The following is a 14298-nucleotide window of genomic DNA, read 5'->3' on the forward strand; positions in this document are numbered from 1 at the left end:
GGAGATGGTGCAGTGCCCTCTCTTCAGGGCTGCCCCCAGTCCAGGCGTACACACAGGCTGGAGTTAGGTCTGAGGCTGAAGAATGAGAGGGAACCAATTATAGTGTCCCCTCAAACAACATGGGTTTGAATCACTGGGGTACCCATATACACGGATTTTAAAAAACATACAAAAAAATATATACAGTCGGCTCTCTCTATCCCCAGGTGTCTCATCCACAGATTCAGGCAATTATGGATCAAAACCGCACTTTTCCATCTGCGAATGGGAATCCGTGGATGCGGAGGGCGAAGTACGTTGTTCTGTACTATTTTATAGGAGGGACTTGAGCATTCTCAGATTTTGGTATCTGCAGGGGATCCTGGAACCAGCCCCCCTCTGATACCTGGGGACAGCTGGGGAGTCAAAAGTTATACATGGATTTCCAACTGCACATGGGGTCGGTGCCCCTAACACCTGTGTTGTTCAAGGACCAACTATATATGACAATCTGGGGAAAGGTACTTGAGGCAAAGGCAACAGCAAGAGCAAAGGCCCTGAGGCAGGACCCAGCATGGAATGTTTGAGAAACAAATGAGGCCAGTGTGGCTGGAGTGGGATGGACTGGAAGGCCCCAGGGGCCTGATGGGAAGATTCAGGATTCAGGCTTTATTCTTTGTGTCACCATTGGAGGGTTTGAAATGGGGAGGGGGGAGACCTTCTTTGCATTTAGACTCTTTGCGGAGTCTAAACGACTCACCTGGCAGTTATGTTACGGGGGAAGGATGTGGAGGACAAGAGTAAACCCAGAGAAAAGGGGCTGGGAGAGCCTCCTAGGTGAGAGGACGGGCGCCTTAAGGTGACCAGAGGCAGCCAGGTTGGAAAGCTTTTGAGGTAGGCATGGTCTGCCCCAGAGTCCACTTCACAATAATAATCTTAGTGACAAACATATTGGAAACAGCAATAGTATCAGCGGACACTTCTGGAACATTGACCACAGGCCATACACCCTGTGTGAGTGCTTTACAATGAATTATCTCATTCCAACGCCTTTGAATGAGTGCTATAGACGCCCATTTTACAGTAGAGTATACTGAGGCTCAGATAAGTGCCTTGCTTAAGTCTCCCCCAGCCATCCCGGTGAAGACCACCCCCCACTCCTGGGTTCTTGCCCAGGGCATCCCCAGCCCCGCCCCATCTCTGCGGTTGTGCTGGGAAACCGCCGCCCCTCCAGAAACCCATCAGGCCACAGCTATGTTTATTTGCTCAAGGACAGAAGGACTCAGTATTTGTTGTTTTGAATACTAGCTGAGTTTTTGTGCAAACACCACACGGACACATACATAGTCAATGGTTTATGTTTGTAAACAGTACAGATAAGGAAAAATAAAAGCCTCACTAAAGCTGCATCTTAAAGCCAGTTTCAGTGGTAATTTCTGGTGACCTTGTGAGTATCTCTTGAGAGCCTCGGATGCCCTCATCCTGGCATCTAGGGGTCAATGTGAGTTCAAGTCTGCTGCTGGCTTCAGTCCTAGACATGTAGTGTGGCAGCTTTTGAGCAGGCCCCTTCCCCTCTGAGCCTCAGTTTCCCTATCTGTGACATGTGACCTCATAGGGCTTCCAGGATTCAGGGAGTTGATGTCTGGGCCTCATCCACTGTTCCCAGTAAACCTGGCCTGTTACTATGTTTACTGTTGTGACTTTTACTTTGTTACTTACATATCTGTTTTACCAAAATGGTCCCATGGCATCCTGTGACTTTTTTCAACCGGATGTCTTTCTGTCGATATTAATACAGATTTGTGGTGGCACTAAGGGGCGAGAGTGGCCTTTCTGGACGATGTGCCATAATTTATATAATTTACATGCTCAGTTCTGTCAGATAGGAGGTTGTGTCCCTCCTCCATCCTTCTAAGCTATATGCCCGTGTCTGCATCCGTATGGTTTTGCACAGTTATTTTCTTGAAGGTGCTTCCTGGGGGTCTGTTTTGTATTTTTGGAACCTTTGAAAGGACCAACGAGATCTGGAAAGAGATGGGAAAGGTGGAGCAAGTCCAGGGAATGGCTGGGACTGGGATCACTAGCCACAGCTTTTGCGCTCCTGCACAGTGGGACGAGTTTGCTACCTGAGGTCGCACTGGGCTGCTATGGATAGTGGGACTGTGCACATGGACCCACCTGGTCTCACTTCGCCGCCTGTAATGTGTGCACGTGACGGGGTGTGTGCCTGACAGGAGGGAACTCAGTTTGGGGAGGCCTCAACCTGGAGTCTGGTGAGCTGCTGGGAATGTGTGGGTGATGCTGGGGTCAGAACAGAGGACTTGGGAGGAGGGACTCCCAGGGTTGCTGTGGAGACACAGCCAAGGCAGGAGGGATGTGCCATGGGTGTCAGCAGGCAAGTTGAGTCAGAAGATGGGTCTGGTGTGGGCTCCTCTGCTCTGTCAGGCTGTGACCAGCGAGGAGGAGCAGCTCCAAGGACGTGAGGCCTCATCCTGTCCCAGCCTCCCTGGCCACCTGCACACCTGACCTTGTCCCCTTGCCAGCTCTTCGTACCTGCCACCCACAACCCCTCCTGTCTGGTTCCTTCATACCTGAAACATCATCTTGGGGCAATTTCGTGACTAAAGCTAAGGTCAGGGGTCAGTCCGTGGGTCGGGGATGGGACCCTACTTGTGTTTGGGTTTCAGCCCAAAGCTGAGCCTATAAAGCGGAAGCAACACTTTAAGGCTCTGATGCTGAGCCCTGAGATGCACACAGTGCGGGCAGGGGGCTGAAGAAGGTTTGGAGCCTAGATCTGAGGTGCTGTTTCTCTTCCAGCTGCAGCCGGAGCAGTTAGACTGCGGAGCAGCCCACCTGCAGCACCCGCTGTCCATCCTGCAGCCCCTGAAGGCCACGCCCGTGTTCCGCGCCCCGGGCCTCTCCTCTGTGGCCGTGGCGAGCGTCAGCAACTACACGGTGGTTTTCCTGGGCACCGTCAGTGGACGGCTGCTCAAGGTAGGGTGGGGGGAGGAGGCCGTGGGGGGATGGATAGTGAGGAGGCTGAGGGGGGTGGGGGAACAGGGAGGCTGAGGTCCAATATTAGACTTCATTTTCTTGATTGACCTAGCACTTTACAGTTTACAAAGCATTTTCATGTGTTTTTCCCCCCTTGCTCATGACAGTAAGTGCCCATCAGGCAGAGCAAGGAACCAGAGGTCAAGGGCCGGCCCTTCTCCCAGGGCCCCTGGGACTGGCTGGGGCTTTGAGGCAGATGGAGCTCAGTTCACGTCTCTGGGCTCTGCCACTTGCAGGCTGTTTGACTTTGGGCCACATGCTTTGTCTTTCTGGGCCTCAGTTTCCCCATCTCTGAAGGGCTATAAGCCCTGCCTCTTGAGACTGTTGTGGGGCTTTGACAGGGAAAAGGCCACAGTCTGGCAAGTGGGGGCCTCTCATCCCATTTCCTTCCCCACCCCACCTGCCGCCCTCTGAAGAACCCCTCACCACGCCCCTCCCCCCCACCAAGGTGACTGGTTTCCAGAGGTTATGATTCCTGACCTGAGGTTCCTGGAGCTGGGAAGGTGAGAGGAATCTGACTCCTGCTATGGGGCAGGATGGACAGGGCCTGTGTTGGGCCTCCAGGTGAGGGCCTGGACCTGTGCCTCAGCCACCTCCCATTCCCCGCCCGTCGGGAAAGTCGGCTGCCGGGCACAGCTTCAGTGGCCTGGCCTGATTGACTCAGATCCGATAATCCAATTCCCTCAGCTGCCCAGGCAGACGCGATAGGGCCGGAGGCGGGGGCGCGGCGGTGGTCGGAACCCAGCCCACCTGGCCCTGGGACCCTTGCTGGACCACTGACAGTGTGGGAGAGATGCCAGGTGTGGGAGCGAGGCTGGGGGTAGGGACTGTCCTCAGCCTTTGGATATACCATTGAAGGTCCTTAGGCAGTGGGGCTTGCTTTTTGGAGTAAGACACTTAGATTTGGATCTTGGTCCTGCCACTCCCGGCTGTATGACCTGAGGGTAGCTGCTTCTCACCCTGAGTGAGCCTCAGTTTCCTTGTCTGTCATGGGGAAAATGAATTGGACCATCCAGGATTGCAGTCAGCCTACTGTGATGATGCCCATGTATGTCAGAAGCAAGGAGCCTCTCGCATCCCCTGCCCATGAAGCTGCAATTACTAGGCACCTAGTGTCTACCCAGCCTTGAAGGGCACATCATGGGCATTATTTCATTTTTCACACTCCTGCAAGGGGGACAGAGTGACGATTCCTATTTTCATAGATCGGGACACTGAGGCTCTGAGAGGGAAAACAGCTGCCCTGAAGTCACACAGCGAGAGCTGGGGTTGACTTCAGGCCCAGCTGACCCGGAGCACACGCTACCCCTCAACCCAGCCTCTTCACCTGCCATCTTGCACTGTGTGAACTCTAGCTGCTGCCCCGCAGGGCTAGATCATAATATCCAGCCCAGCCCTGGAGCACAGTAGGTGCTCAGTAAAACATTTGAGGGAGTTGAAATGAATCGAGTGTCCCCTGGATGCCTGGGGGTGGGGCTGGGGGCAGACTGAATCTGGGCCAAGCTCCCTGGGACAAACTCTGCCAAGAGGCTCCTTGGGGCTGGGGATGTCTCAGGCTGGGACAGAGCCTGTGGGAACCGGAGGAGAGTGATTTCAATTTGGTGTGCGGAGGGCATGTGGGCAGCTTTTCTGGAGAAGACATTGGGAGCCCAGTGCTTGGCCTCATTTGTGCATGGGTGGGAGGGGGAGAGATTCCAGAAGGGAGCCCAACTGGGGCAAAGGCCTGGAAGTGGACTTCGTGAGTTGGGTTGAGCGAGTGGAGATGAGGTTGGCAGAGTAGGTTGGGGTCAGATAGTCAGGGCCTTGAATACTAGAGCAAGTTTATTAGATAATCAGGAAGGAGCTGCTGGAGGTTTTGGAGCCCTGGTACCAAGAAGGGCTGGGCAGCAGGAAGCCCCAGGAAGGCACTGACCGTTGGTTCCAGCTCAGGGCCTGGCGGAGCCTTGACCAGCAGCATGCTGGGAGTACATGAGGCCAGTTGAAGAAGAGCTGTTTGATGGGACTCTGAAGGCCATACAGAAGGGTCCTCAGCCAGAGAGGCTTCCAGGCCCCAGCTGGGCCTTGAGTGTCCTCCTGCCTGGACGTTGGACCCCATGCCCCAGCCCCAGCCTTGGACTCTGAGGTCAGACAGGCCAAAGCTTGTGTCGTGGCCCTGAGGCATCTTCATTTTAGGACTCTTGCCAAGTCCCTCGGCCCCTCTGGGCCCTGGTTTCCTCATCTGTGAAATGGGTGTGAGTGGGGAGGAATGAGCAGTATGGTCCCATTAGCACTTTGCATGCATCTTCTCACTCAGTGCTCCCCGTAGTCCTGAGGGGCAGGTACTGTCATTAGTCCCATTAGCTCAGGAAACTAAGGCTCAGAGAGGGGGAGTGCCTTGGACAAGCTGCCCATTTATACAGCTTGTAAATGTCAAAGCCGGAATCCAAGACCAAGTTTCTGCTCTTAGGCCTGATGCCAAACAGCCTCCCAGAGAATGTTTATGAACTGTAACACCCGTACGTATTTACAGGGCAGGGTGTGCTGGTGAGGAGCAGAGGGAGTGCCTGGTAGGAGCCCAGCAGAGGCGAAAGTGGAGAGGGTGGGCCCGTTGCCCCGCCATGCCTGCCATTTCCCACCAGTCCTGGAAGGGCCCCAGAGGATGGGGAGGCTGAGCCCCCAAGTCTGGGTTAGGTCCCCTCTGCCGGGTGGCAGCTCCCCTGTGTTTGGCCTCCCCCCGGCTGTGGGCGCCCTGCGGGCACACCATCACCCTGACAGCCACACCCCCCCCCCCCCCGCCCCGCCCCGCCCACAGATCAACCTGAATGAGAGCATGCAGGTGGTCAGCAGGCGGGTAGTGACGGTGGCCTATGGGGAACCTGTGCACCACGTCATGCAGTTTGACCCAGCAGATCCTGGTTACCTTTATCTGATGACGTCCCACCAGGTAAGGCCAGCGCCCCGGCCTGACAAGGTCCCAGGGTGAGCTGAGCTGTTTTGCTTGCCTGGCCTTTGCATACACTGTTCCTCCCACCAGGAGCACCCTCCTTCCCTACTTCCTTTGCCTGTTCACCCCTCACCTCTCGGGGAAGCCTTGTTCCCATGTTTCCCCAGTTCTAGTGTCAAGCCTCAGTTTCCCCAGTCTCTCATGGCCCTCACGAGGCTGAGTCCCCAGGGAGGGGCCGGCAGCCCCGCTGAGCTGGGCCCCTACCTCTGCCTCCAGATGGTTAGGGTGAAAGTCGCTGCGTGTGCCGTGCACACCACCTGCGGGGACTGCGTGGGCGCGGCCGATGCCTACTGCGGCTGGTGCGCCCTGGAGACACGGTGAGGCCCCCGGGCAGGGGCTGGGCCCAGGAGGCTGCGGCAGGGGAGGGGCCTGCCTGGGTCCTGACGTGTGTCCTGCCGCTCCAGGTGCACCCTACAGCGGGACTGTGCCAACTCCAGCCAGCAGCATTTCTGGACCAGCGCCAGCGAGGGCCCCAGCCGCTGCCCCAGCATGGCAGTCCTGCCTGCCGAGATCGATGTGCGCCGGGAGTACCCCGTGAGTTGGGGGGGCCAGAACCCACTTCAGGGAGACACAGGGTGGGGGGCTGCCTTTTACCTGGCCCCCAAGCTCTGAGAGGTGGGGACTCCTGTCCACGGTGACCCAGGGACCTGGAGACAAACGGCGATACAGGGAGAATGACTGGGCTTTCCTGAGCACGTCCTCCGTGCCGGGACATGGCGTGTGTGTGGCGCTCACCTCTGTTAGGCTTCTGGCAACTCTGTGAAGTAGGTATTTTTAACACCGCCATTTTACAGATGAGGAAACTGAGGCACAGAGAGGTAAAGTGACTTGCTCAAGGTCATTCAGCGAGGGGGTAGCAGAGCTGGAATTTGAACTCAAATGAGCAGGCTCCACAGTCCCAGGAGGAAGGGGGCAAATTGTAGGATGGGAGAAGAATGAGCCCCACCCCCACCTCGCCTTTGTGCCCTTTTCCCAGCCCAAGAACAAGGAAGGGGGTGCAGGGACCCCCAAGTGCCAGAGCGCTCTCTCTCCTCCTCAGAAACAGATGAATCTGTAGCATGGGGGCAAATGGATCTCCCCGTGCCCAGGAGGGCCTAGAGCCACCTCAGCCCCCTCCCCACGCATCACAGGCATTGTGGGGGCAAGGCTGGTTCCAGACCCTGACGGAGGGCTGGAGCAGAGGAACAGACAGGCCTGAGGCCGACCCAGCCCTGCCCGCAGTGACTTTTCTGAGGCTAGGTGTCCTCCTCTGTCACCTCTGGGGAGGTGACGGTTCTGATAGGCCCGATGGGGCCTGGGGCGCCTTTGAGCCCCCCTTTCCATTATTACATATCACAGTTCTTCATATGCCTTGTCCTGTCACACAGACAGGGCATAGGTTCGTCTGTCCATCCGTCCATCCATTTATTCATTTAGGATACTATCGCGTGCCTTCTCTGTGCCAAAAGCAGTTCTAGACTCTGGGCGGCACAGCAGTGAACAAGACAGACAAATCCCTGGCCCTCGAGGGGCTGACATTCTCACAGGGTGAGGGAATAAGCAAGACAAAATGTCAAGTTGGTGATTTGTGCTATGGAGAAAAATAAAGCAGAACAGAGACAGGGGTAAAGATGGAGTCGGGAGTGTTGACACTGTAGACCTAGTCAGGAGGGGGAACTCACTGCGAAGGTGACACTTGAGTAAAGAGATGAAGAAGGTGAGCCAACCTGAATACCTGGGAAGAGTATCCTGGGTAGAGGGAAATGACAGTGCAAAGGCCCTGAGGTGAGAACAAGATTCGCGGATTTGAGAGAGTATTAGGGGATGGGGTCAGAGAGGTCATGGGCCAGATCATGCAGAGCCTCCTTGTCTACTGTAAGGTCAGTTTCATTTTGCAGGTGGGGAAACTGAAGCCCAGGAAGTCACGTGTAGGCTGCCAGTAGAGTCCTAGCCACCTGCAGCGCCAGGGTTGCTAGGCTGCGGGTGGGGATGTGAGGGGAGGGCCTGCCCCTCCCCAGCTAAGGGTCCTTCGCCTCCAGGGCATGATCCTCCAGATCACTGGCAGCCTGCCCAGCCTCAGTGGCCTGGAGATGGCTTGTGACTATGGGAACAATATCCGCACTGTGGCCCGGGTCCCCGGCCCTGCCTTCGCCCACCAGATCGCCTACTGCAACCTGTTACCGAAGACCCAGTTCCCACCCTTCCTGCCCCACCAAGGTAAGCTCTCCAGTCATTGGGCAGTGGGCGCAGCCGTCTAAGGGCCCTCAGATGCCCAGCCCCTAAGAGGTGTAATGGTGGATCTCAGGCATGGAGACCCTGATATCACAGCCTCTGATGTCAGTGGAGACCCTCTGCCCCCTTGTCCTTCTCTCCTTGGCTCCCCCAATTTATTTCCAGACCATGTGACCGTGGAGATGTGGGTGAGGGTCAATGGGCGGAACATCGTCGGGGCCAATTTCACCATCTACGACTGCAGCCGCATTGGACAAGTGTACCCCCACACAGCGTGAGTGGGTTGGGGGCTTGCTTGCGGGTGGTGGGAGGAGATTTTCTCTCTCAGGAAGGCCTTTGGAATAAAAATGATAGTGTCCTAGAAATAGATAGGACCTGCAGCTGTTCACTTGCCAACTCATTTATTCGGGCAACAAACTCTTGTCACCCAAGTGTCTGTCCTCTCTGAGTACCTAGTCTGGTAGGGGTAGAGAGAAGTGCTTTGATTACACTTAGTTTAGTCTCCTAAAGGCCCTGCTTGCCTATTTCCTCCTTTCCTGCCTCAGGCAGCGGGGAACTCACTACCCTACAAAGCGTACAGCCCTTCCTGGTAGCTCTGATGATGAGAAACACATTCTTCCCTTCTGCTGGGATCTCCCTCCTGGATTGTAGTCACAGGGGGCAGGGATGAAATGAGGGGTGGGGAGTTGAGTATCTGAGGGGCCCCCTTGTCTTCCAGCTGCACCAGCTGCCTGTCAGCACAGTGGCCCTGTTTCTGGTGCACCCAGCAGCATGCCTGTGTGTCCAACCAGTCTCAGTGTGCGGCCTCACCGAATCCCACGGTAAGCCAGGCCGGGGGATGCCCTCTGCCTTCCCTGTTTCATTACCTTTTTATAAATGTAATATGTTGAGAACATTCCCATGTCATTAAATTTTCTTCTTTGGCACTGGATTTCACCGCCGTGCTAAGGTTGTCACATAGCAGCGTGTTTAACCAATCCCGTTGTTGGACAGGCCAACAACGCTGTGCATTTCTTTTTCGTGCGCTAATGTAGTCAGGGCACTGTGCGCGTCCTTGATTGTTCCCTGCAGACCAATTCTAAAAAATGGCATTTTGGGGTGAAAGTGTGGCTGTATTTTTCACAACTGTAGCTCAGCGGCCCTTCGGAAAGCCTAAGCCAATTCGTACTCTCACCTGCAGTGGGAAGGCCCTTTCCGCGTGTTGTGCCAGTACTGGCTAGGTTTTAACTTTACGCTCAACGTTTTCAGCACCCCCGGGGGTCAGGGAGTACCGAACTTGGGCCTTGAATCCAAACCACTCCCTCTAAGCCCGTGTTCTCCCTGTTTCCCCAAATGAGGAGCTCGGCTGAAAGGCCCCTGCCTCGGTTTCCCCATTGGCACTGGGAACCCATGGCAGAGGATGCCAGGCTCTCCCTGGGTCGAGAGGGCATACTGCCTCGGGAACCACGTGCTCCCAGGTCCTTTGACTTTGCTCCTGGTGGTCCCTTGGGCTCCACAGGCTGATTCTGCTCTGGCTGTGGGCCAGGCCCTCCCCAGTGCTACGGGATGGCTGGATTTAATCAATTACACTGGGGCCGGGTGTGTTGGGAGAGTGGGAAACAGGAGAAAAAATACAAACGGAAATGCCACGTACCTTTTGTTGGCTCTTTCTGGGGTGTGTTCGCTTGCAGGGTGGCCTCTCTCACTTCAGCCCAAAGATCCTAAAGGCCATTCCAAACCTTGTGCCGGGGATGACCAAATGGGAGTCTTGAGGCTTTGGCTGGGGTGGTCATGCCCAGCCAGATGGGATGGCAGGGCTCAGCAGGGGGGTGTCCCAGGGTCCTGAGACCACAGCTCATCTCCTGTCAGACCTGACTGCTGGGAACCTGTTTTATACACCAGGGCTGCAAGGGGTCAAGGTGAGATCCTTAGCTCCTGCCTGCAGCTCATCTCTCTAGGGAAGGGATGTTTCCGCCCATTTTCCAGATGGCACAACTGAGGTGGCCAGTGTGTCCCAGGGACCGTGGCTCCCAGCAGAAGGAGGCCTCTGGGGCCCATCCTAGACATGCATCCCAGGAAGCAGCCCCAGCCTGTTGGCGCTGGGCTCAGAGAGCCTCGTCAGGAGGCTTCGAAGCCTTGCCTGCCCTCAGCAGGCACCACGCCATGGCCCACACCTGGAGTCTTCCGGGCTCAGCCCCCTTGCCTGAGCCTCAGAGGTGCTTTCAGGAAGAGGAGTCCAGCAAGAGCAATGCATAACTCAGAGCAGCAAGGCAATAATGGGGTTTCCAGCGCTAGGAGACCCAGTGGCAGCCGTGTGGCTAAAACCTAGGGGAGGCCCCACATCTCTGCAGTGGACGTTGGGATTTCCAGCCCGGGCTGACCAGGACTCCTGATCTTGTCTGGGGTCCTCATCTTCTTCTAGATCCCCGCCCAGGGCAGGGGACACAGTGGGAAGCATTTGAGCTGGCAGGCAGCCCCCTGTGCTCTAACCTGGAGGGGTGGTGAGGCAAGGGGAACCCAGCCTCAACACAGTGCGTTCAGCATGTATTGAACACCGGTTGTATGCCCGAGTCTATACTAGGCACTGGGAAGGAACCCAGTTAGGTACAGTCCTGCTCTCCCCATTTTGAGCCAAGACTTGAGTTGTGAGTTATGACTGTATGCCTCTGGGCAAGCCGCCAACTGCTCTGTGCCTGTTTCCCCATCTGTAAAGTGGGGCCTACTTCAAAGGCTGCAATGGGGATCTGAAATTATACCTGTAAGGCACTGACTTCATACTTGGCGCATAGTAGGTGCTCACTAAAAGGCTAGGTAGGACAGGAGGGCTTTGTTGAGGGGGGTGGGACCTTGGGGCCGGGTCCCAGCATGGACAGGAGCTCACCAACCTGGAGGTGTTTCCTCGGCTGTGGAAACCACCCCACCCCCCCAGGGCTGTGTCTCTGTGGATCAGGAGTTGGACTGGGGGCACGGAGGGGGCCTGTCTTAGAGGATTATGGTAATCCAGCAGGAGAAGAGGCAGCCCCCTCCCTGGGCCTGTGGGAGGCTCTGAACTGACGTGTAATTTGCCATTTAATTGAATGCGGGTTAGCTGTGGAGGCGCCATGCCTCTGGTGGGGCGGCGGGCGGCGGAGTCTGAACATCCTCCTGGGCCCCTGAGGAGCTGGGAGGAGGTGATGGTCTTGGTCAAGGCCAGGGCGGTGTCCCTGGGAAGGTAGGTGCTATGGCCTAAGTCTTGGGTCACTTCCCTATTTCCCCATAGCCCCCAGAGGAAGGAAGTGGGGGTGCAGAGGATGCTGGGAGCAGGTTTCCAGCTTTTTGGAGGAGGGGAGGAGGCTGAGGAAGGTGACCACGTCCCCCACTTTCAGTCGTCTGAAGGACGGTGTGGCCTCCCTGAGGGTGGCTTCCTCAAGGAGGTGTGACTTTGGGCCTGAGAGGTGAGGAGGGTTTGGCAGATGGGAGGGTGGGCTCCCTTGGTGAGGAGCTTGGATGGACTCCCCCGTAAAGGTCAGCTTCATTAGGAGCCAGTGGGGAGGGTGGTTTGGTAGGAACGTGGCGGCAGTTTAGGGGGGTTATGGGGGTAAGAAAGGTAGGAAGGGGGAACGGGTCGGGTGGGTTCAGAGTCCCTGGGCCCATCGGTGCTCCCCCTCGAGTGGGACACCAGTTCTCTGCTCCTGAACCAGGGAGAGAACGGGGGGGGGGGGGGGGGAGTCCGTGAGTCCCAGTGGAGGCACAGGTGACGCCCTCTGTAAACCAGCACACACTGGGCTCACATTGGGACATTGGGCTTATTGTGGCTCCGCACACCGCTGCCCCCCCCCCACCTGCCGTCTCTCCCTGCTCCTGGTCTCCTGAGCCCGCAGGCCACACCCAGTACCTTGTCCCAGCAAAGGGATAAGCCGCTTGGCTTCTTTCTGAGGCATCAATGGCTTGGCTTGGTACAGGGCCTCCGTCCTTTGTTGGACGTAGGGAAGCCCTAGTTCAGACTGGCCTTGACCCCAACAGAATTAAAGGCTCACGTGAGTGAAAAGTCTTTGGGGGGGGGGTGGCATCACCTTCAGGTACAGCTGGATCCAGTGTTCCAACAATGTAGTCTGGGTCCTTCCCACCCCTCTGGGTGGGCTCCATGCTTAGGAAGGCCCTCCTTCTTGGCAGCAAGATGGGCTCAGCCACTTCAGGCCGATCCTGATCCCCTGGCAGCTCTGGGAAATAAGAACTTTCACTGGTTCTGCAGAAGTCCCATAGTTGAGTCTCACTGGCTGAACTGGGGTTCCTTATACCCGCTGAACCAATTGCTGAGGCCAGGGTGGCCTGGGACACCCGCCCATCCCTGGGGCTAGAGTGCAGGGTCAGTCTTCCCAAACCAGAGGCCTGGGGTTACGGGAAGCTCCCCAAAGACCAAGCCAGAGTTGGAGGTGGATGGTAGGGGCTGGAGGCCAGTAGCAGACACATCAGGTGCCCCCGTGGAGGCTTAGCTGACCCCGGGGGAGGCAGTGGAGGAGGGCAAAGCTGTGCCAGCACTTTCAGCCTTGGTTCTATTCAGTACAATGGGTACAAACATTTAAGTGGCCATGGGTTGTAAGGATCAGGGGGAGTCAAGGGGCCCTCAGAGACGGCCCCACGTCATTCCTTCTGGGAGGTCTCTTGTGAGAGCTCCCCCTCCCTTGACCCTCATCCCCAGCCGCCCCCCACCCCATCAGCCACCTACCCACGGGTAGGGAGGAGGTGGGGGGACAGAGGCACTGAGTCTCCAGCCAGCTGCAAAGTAGAACTGGCAGCGGCTGCGAAACCAGATTGAAAACATGTGAGTTCCATTTCCTGAAATTCCATGGGGTTTGCACACGAGACGGCACAGGACAGCGGCTCAGAAGGGGACAGCGACTTGAGTGTGCTCACATGGGGAGCCGTACACCAACTCCCACCTCCCAGCCCTGCACTGTGGTCAGCGCAGGAGGCCTTACCCAGCCTGGCCATTTGTTTCTTCAGCCAAGGCCCCTCTGCGCTGCACCAGGCACCGCTCCCAAGGAAACCCACCTGTCGGGGCAACATTTCTGGCCGAGTGGTTAGCAAAAGGTCCGGTCAACCAGAGCCTTCCTGTCCTGCACAGTCCATCTCGGGCAAACTATTTTGCCTCTCTGTGCCTCTATTTTCTGTCTGTAAAGTGGGTGTAATGATAGTACCTACTTCACAGGGTTGTTGGGAGGAAGATTTGTTAAATTAATAGATGGCCAAGTGCTGAGAACTGTCCAGAGGCACATTGAGAGCTGTATGAACAGCAGCAGCTGCTGTTTTTAGCGTGATCATTAGTTGTTATTATGGGCAGTGGCATCCCCCTCAGGGTCTCGTTTGATGCTGGACCATCAAACCAGAGGAGCTTTCTGTCTGATTAACAATAAGGAGAAGAGACCCCAGGATGGCCTTCAGATCACATACCTGGACGCCTTTGGCCCTGGCTGGTGACTTCAAGGTGACAGTTGAACCATCGTGTTTCCGAATACTTCCCCGACCAGGCTTGAGTGGGAGCAGAGCTGCGCAGGAAGCCCCTGGCTGGAGGATGGCTGGCCCCTTAGTGCGGCTGTGGTTGCTCCCGGGTCCCCAATGCTCCCTACTCTCAGGGTCCCAGCAGGTCAGGCTCTCGGAGTGTGAGGAGGCAGGACATGGCCCACTGGGAACCTGGGGCAGGATGGGGACTCCAAACTTCCTAGCTTAGAGGGGCCACTAAGGTGGCACGGTGGGCACAGCCCTGTCCCCAGTCTTTGCCCCTCACCTCAGACAAGTCCCTGCTGCTTTGAACCTCACGTTCTTGCCTGCCCTCCCTCTCTCTCCCTTCCTTCCTTTTTTTTAATCAAGTATATTTTATTGATTATGCTGTTACAATTGTCCCGATTATTTTTTTCCTTTGCCCGCCTCCACCTACTACCTCCCCTTCCCTCCAGCAATTCCCCCCCGCCTCCCCCCCCCCAGTTTACATCCATGGTTCGTGCATGTAAGTTCTTCGGCTTCTCCCTTTCCTACTCTATTCTTAACATCCCTCTATTTTATTCCTACCAATTATGCTTCTTGATCCCTACACCATTTCCTCCTTTCTTCTCTTC

The 14298-nt window shown here is 56.3% G+C and overlaps 1 protein-coding gene across 1 annotated transcript in view; it reads left to right on the top strand.

Annotated features, from left to right (window-relative positions):
- The window catches only part of PLXND1 (plexin D1), a 52573-nt gene that overhangs the window by 13790 nt on the left and 24485 nt on the right, over positions 1–14298 (top strand). Inside the window, exons 2-8 of the mRNA XM_054594877.1 lie at positions 2797–2973; positions 5825–5956; positions 6233–6333; positions 6421–6550; positions 8035–8212; positions 8393–8501; positions 8946–9048. Coding sequence (XP_054450852.1) covers positions 2797–2973; positions 5825–5956; positions 6233–6333; positions 6421–6550; positions 8035–8212; positions 8393–8501; positions 8946–9048 — 930 coding nt within the window. The remainder of the gene's footprint in view (positions 1–2796; positions 2974–5824; positions 5957–6232; positions 6334–6420; positions 6551–8034; positions 8213–8392; positions 8502–8945; positions 9049–14298) is intronic.

Source organism: Pteronotus mesoamericanus, unplaced genomic scaffold, assembly GCF_021234165.1.
Source record: "Pteronotus mesoamericanus isolate MK-2021 breed Mesoamerican mustached bat unplaced genomic scaffold, CSHL_Meso_final scaffold_54, whole genome shotgun sequence".
Classification (NCBI taxonomy): domain Eukaryota; kingdom Metazoa; phylum Chordata; class Mammalia; order Chiroptera; family Mormoopidae; genus Pteronotus; species Pteronotus mesoamericanus.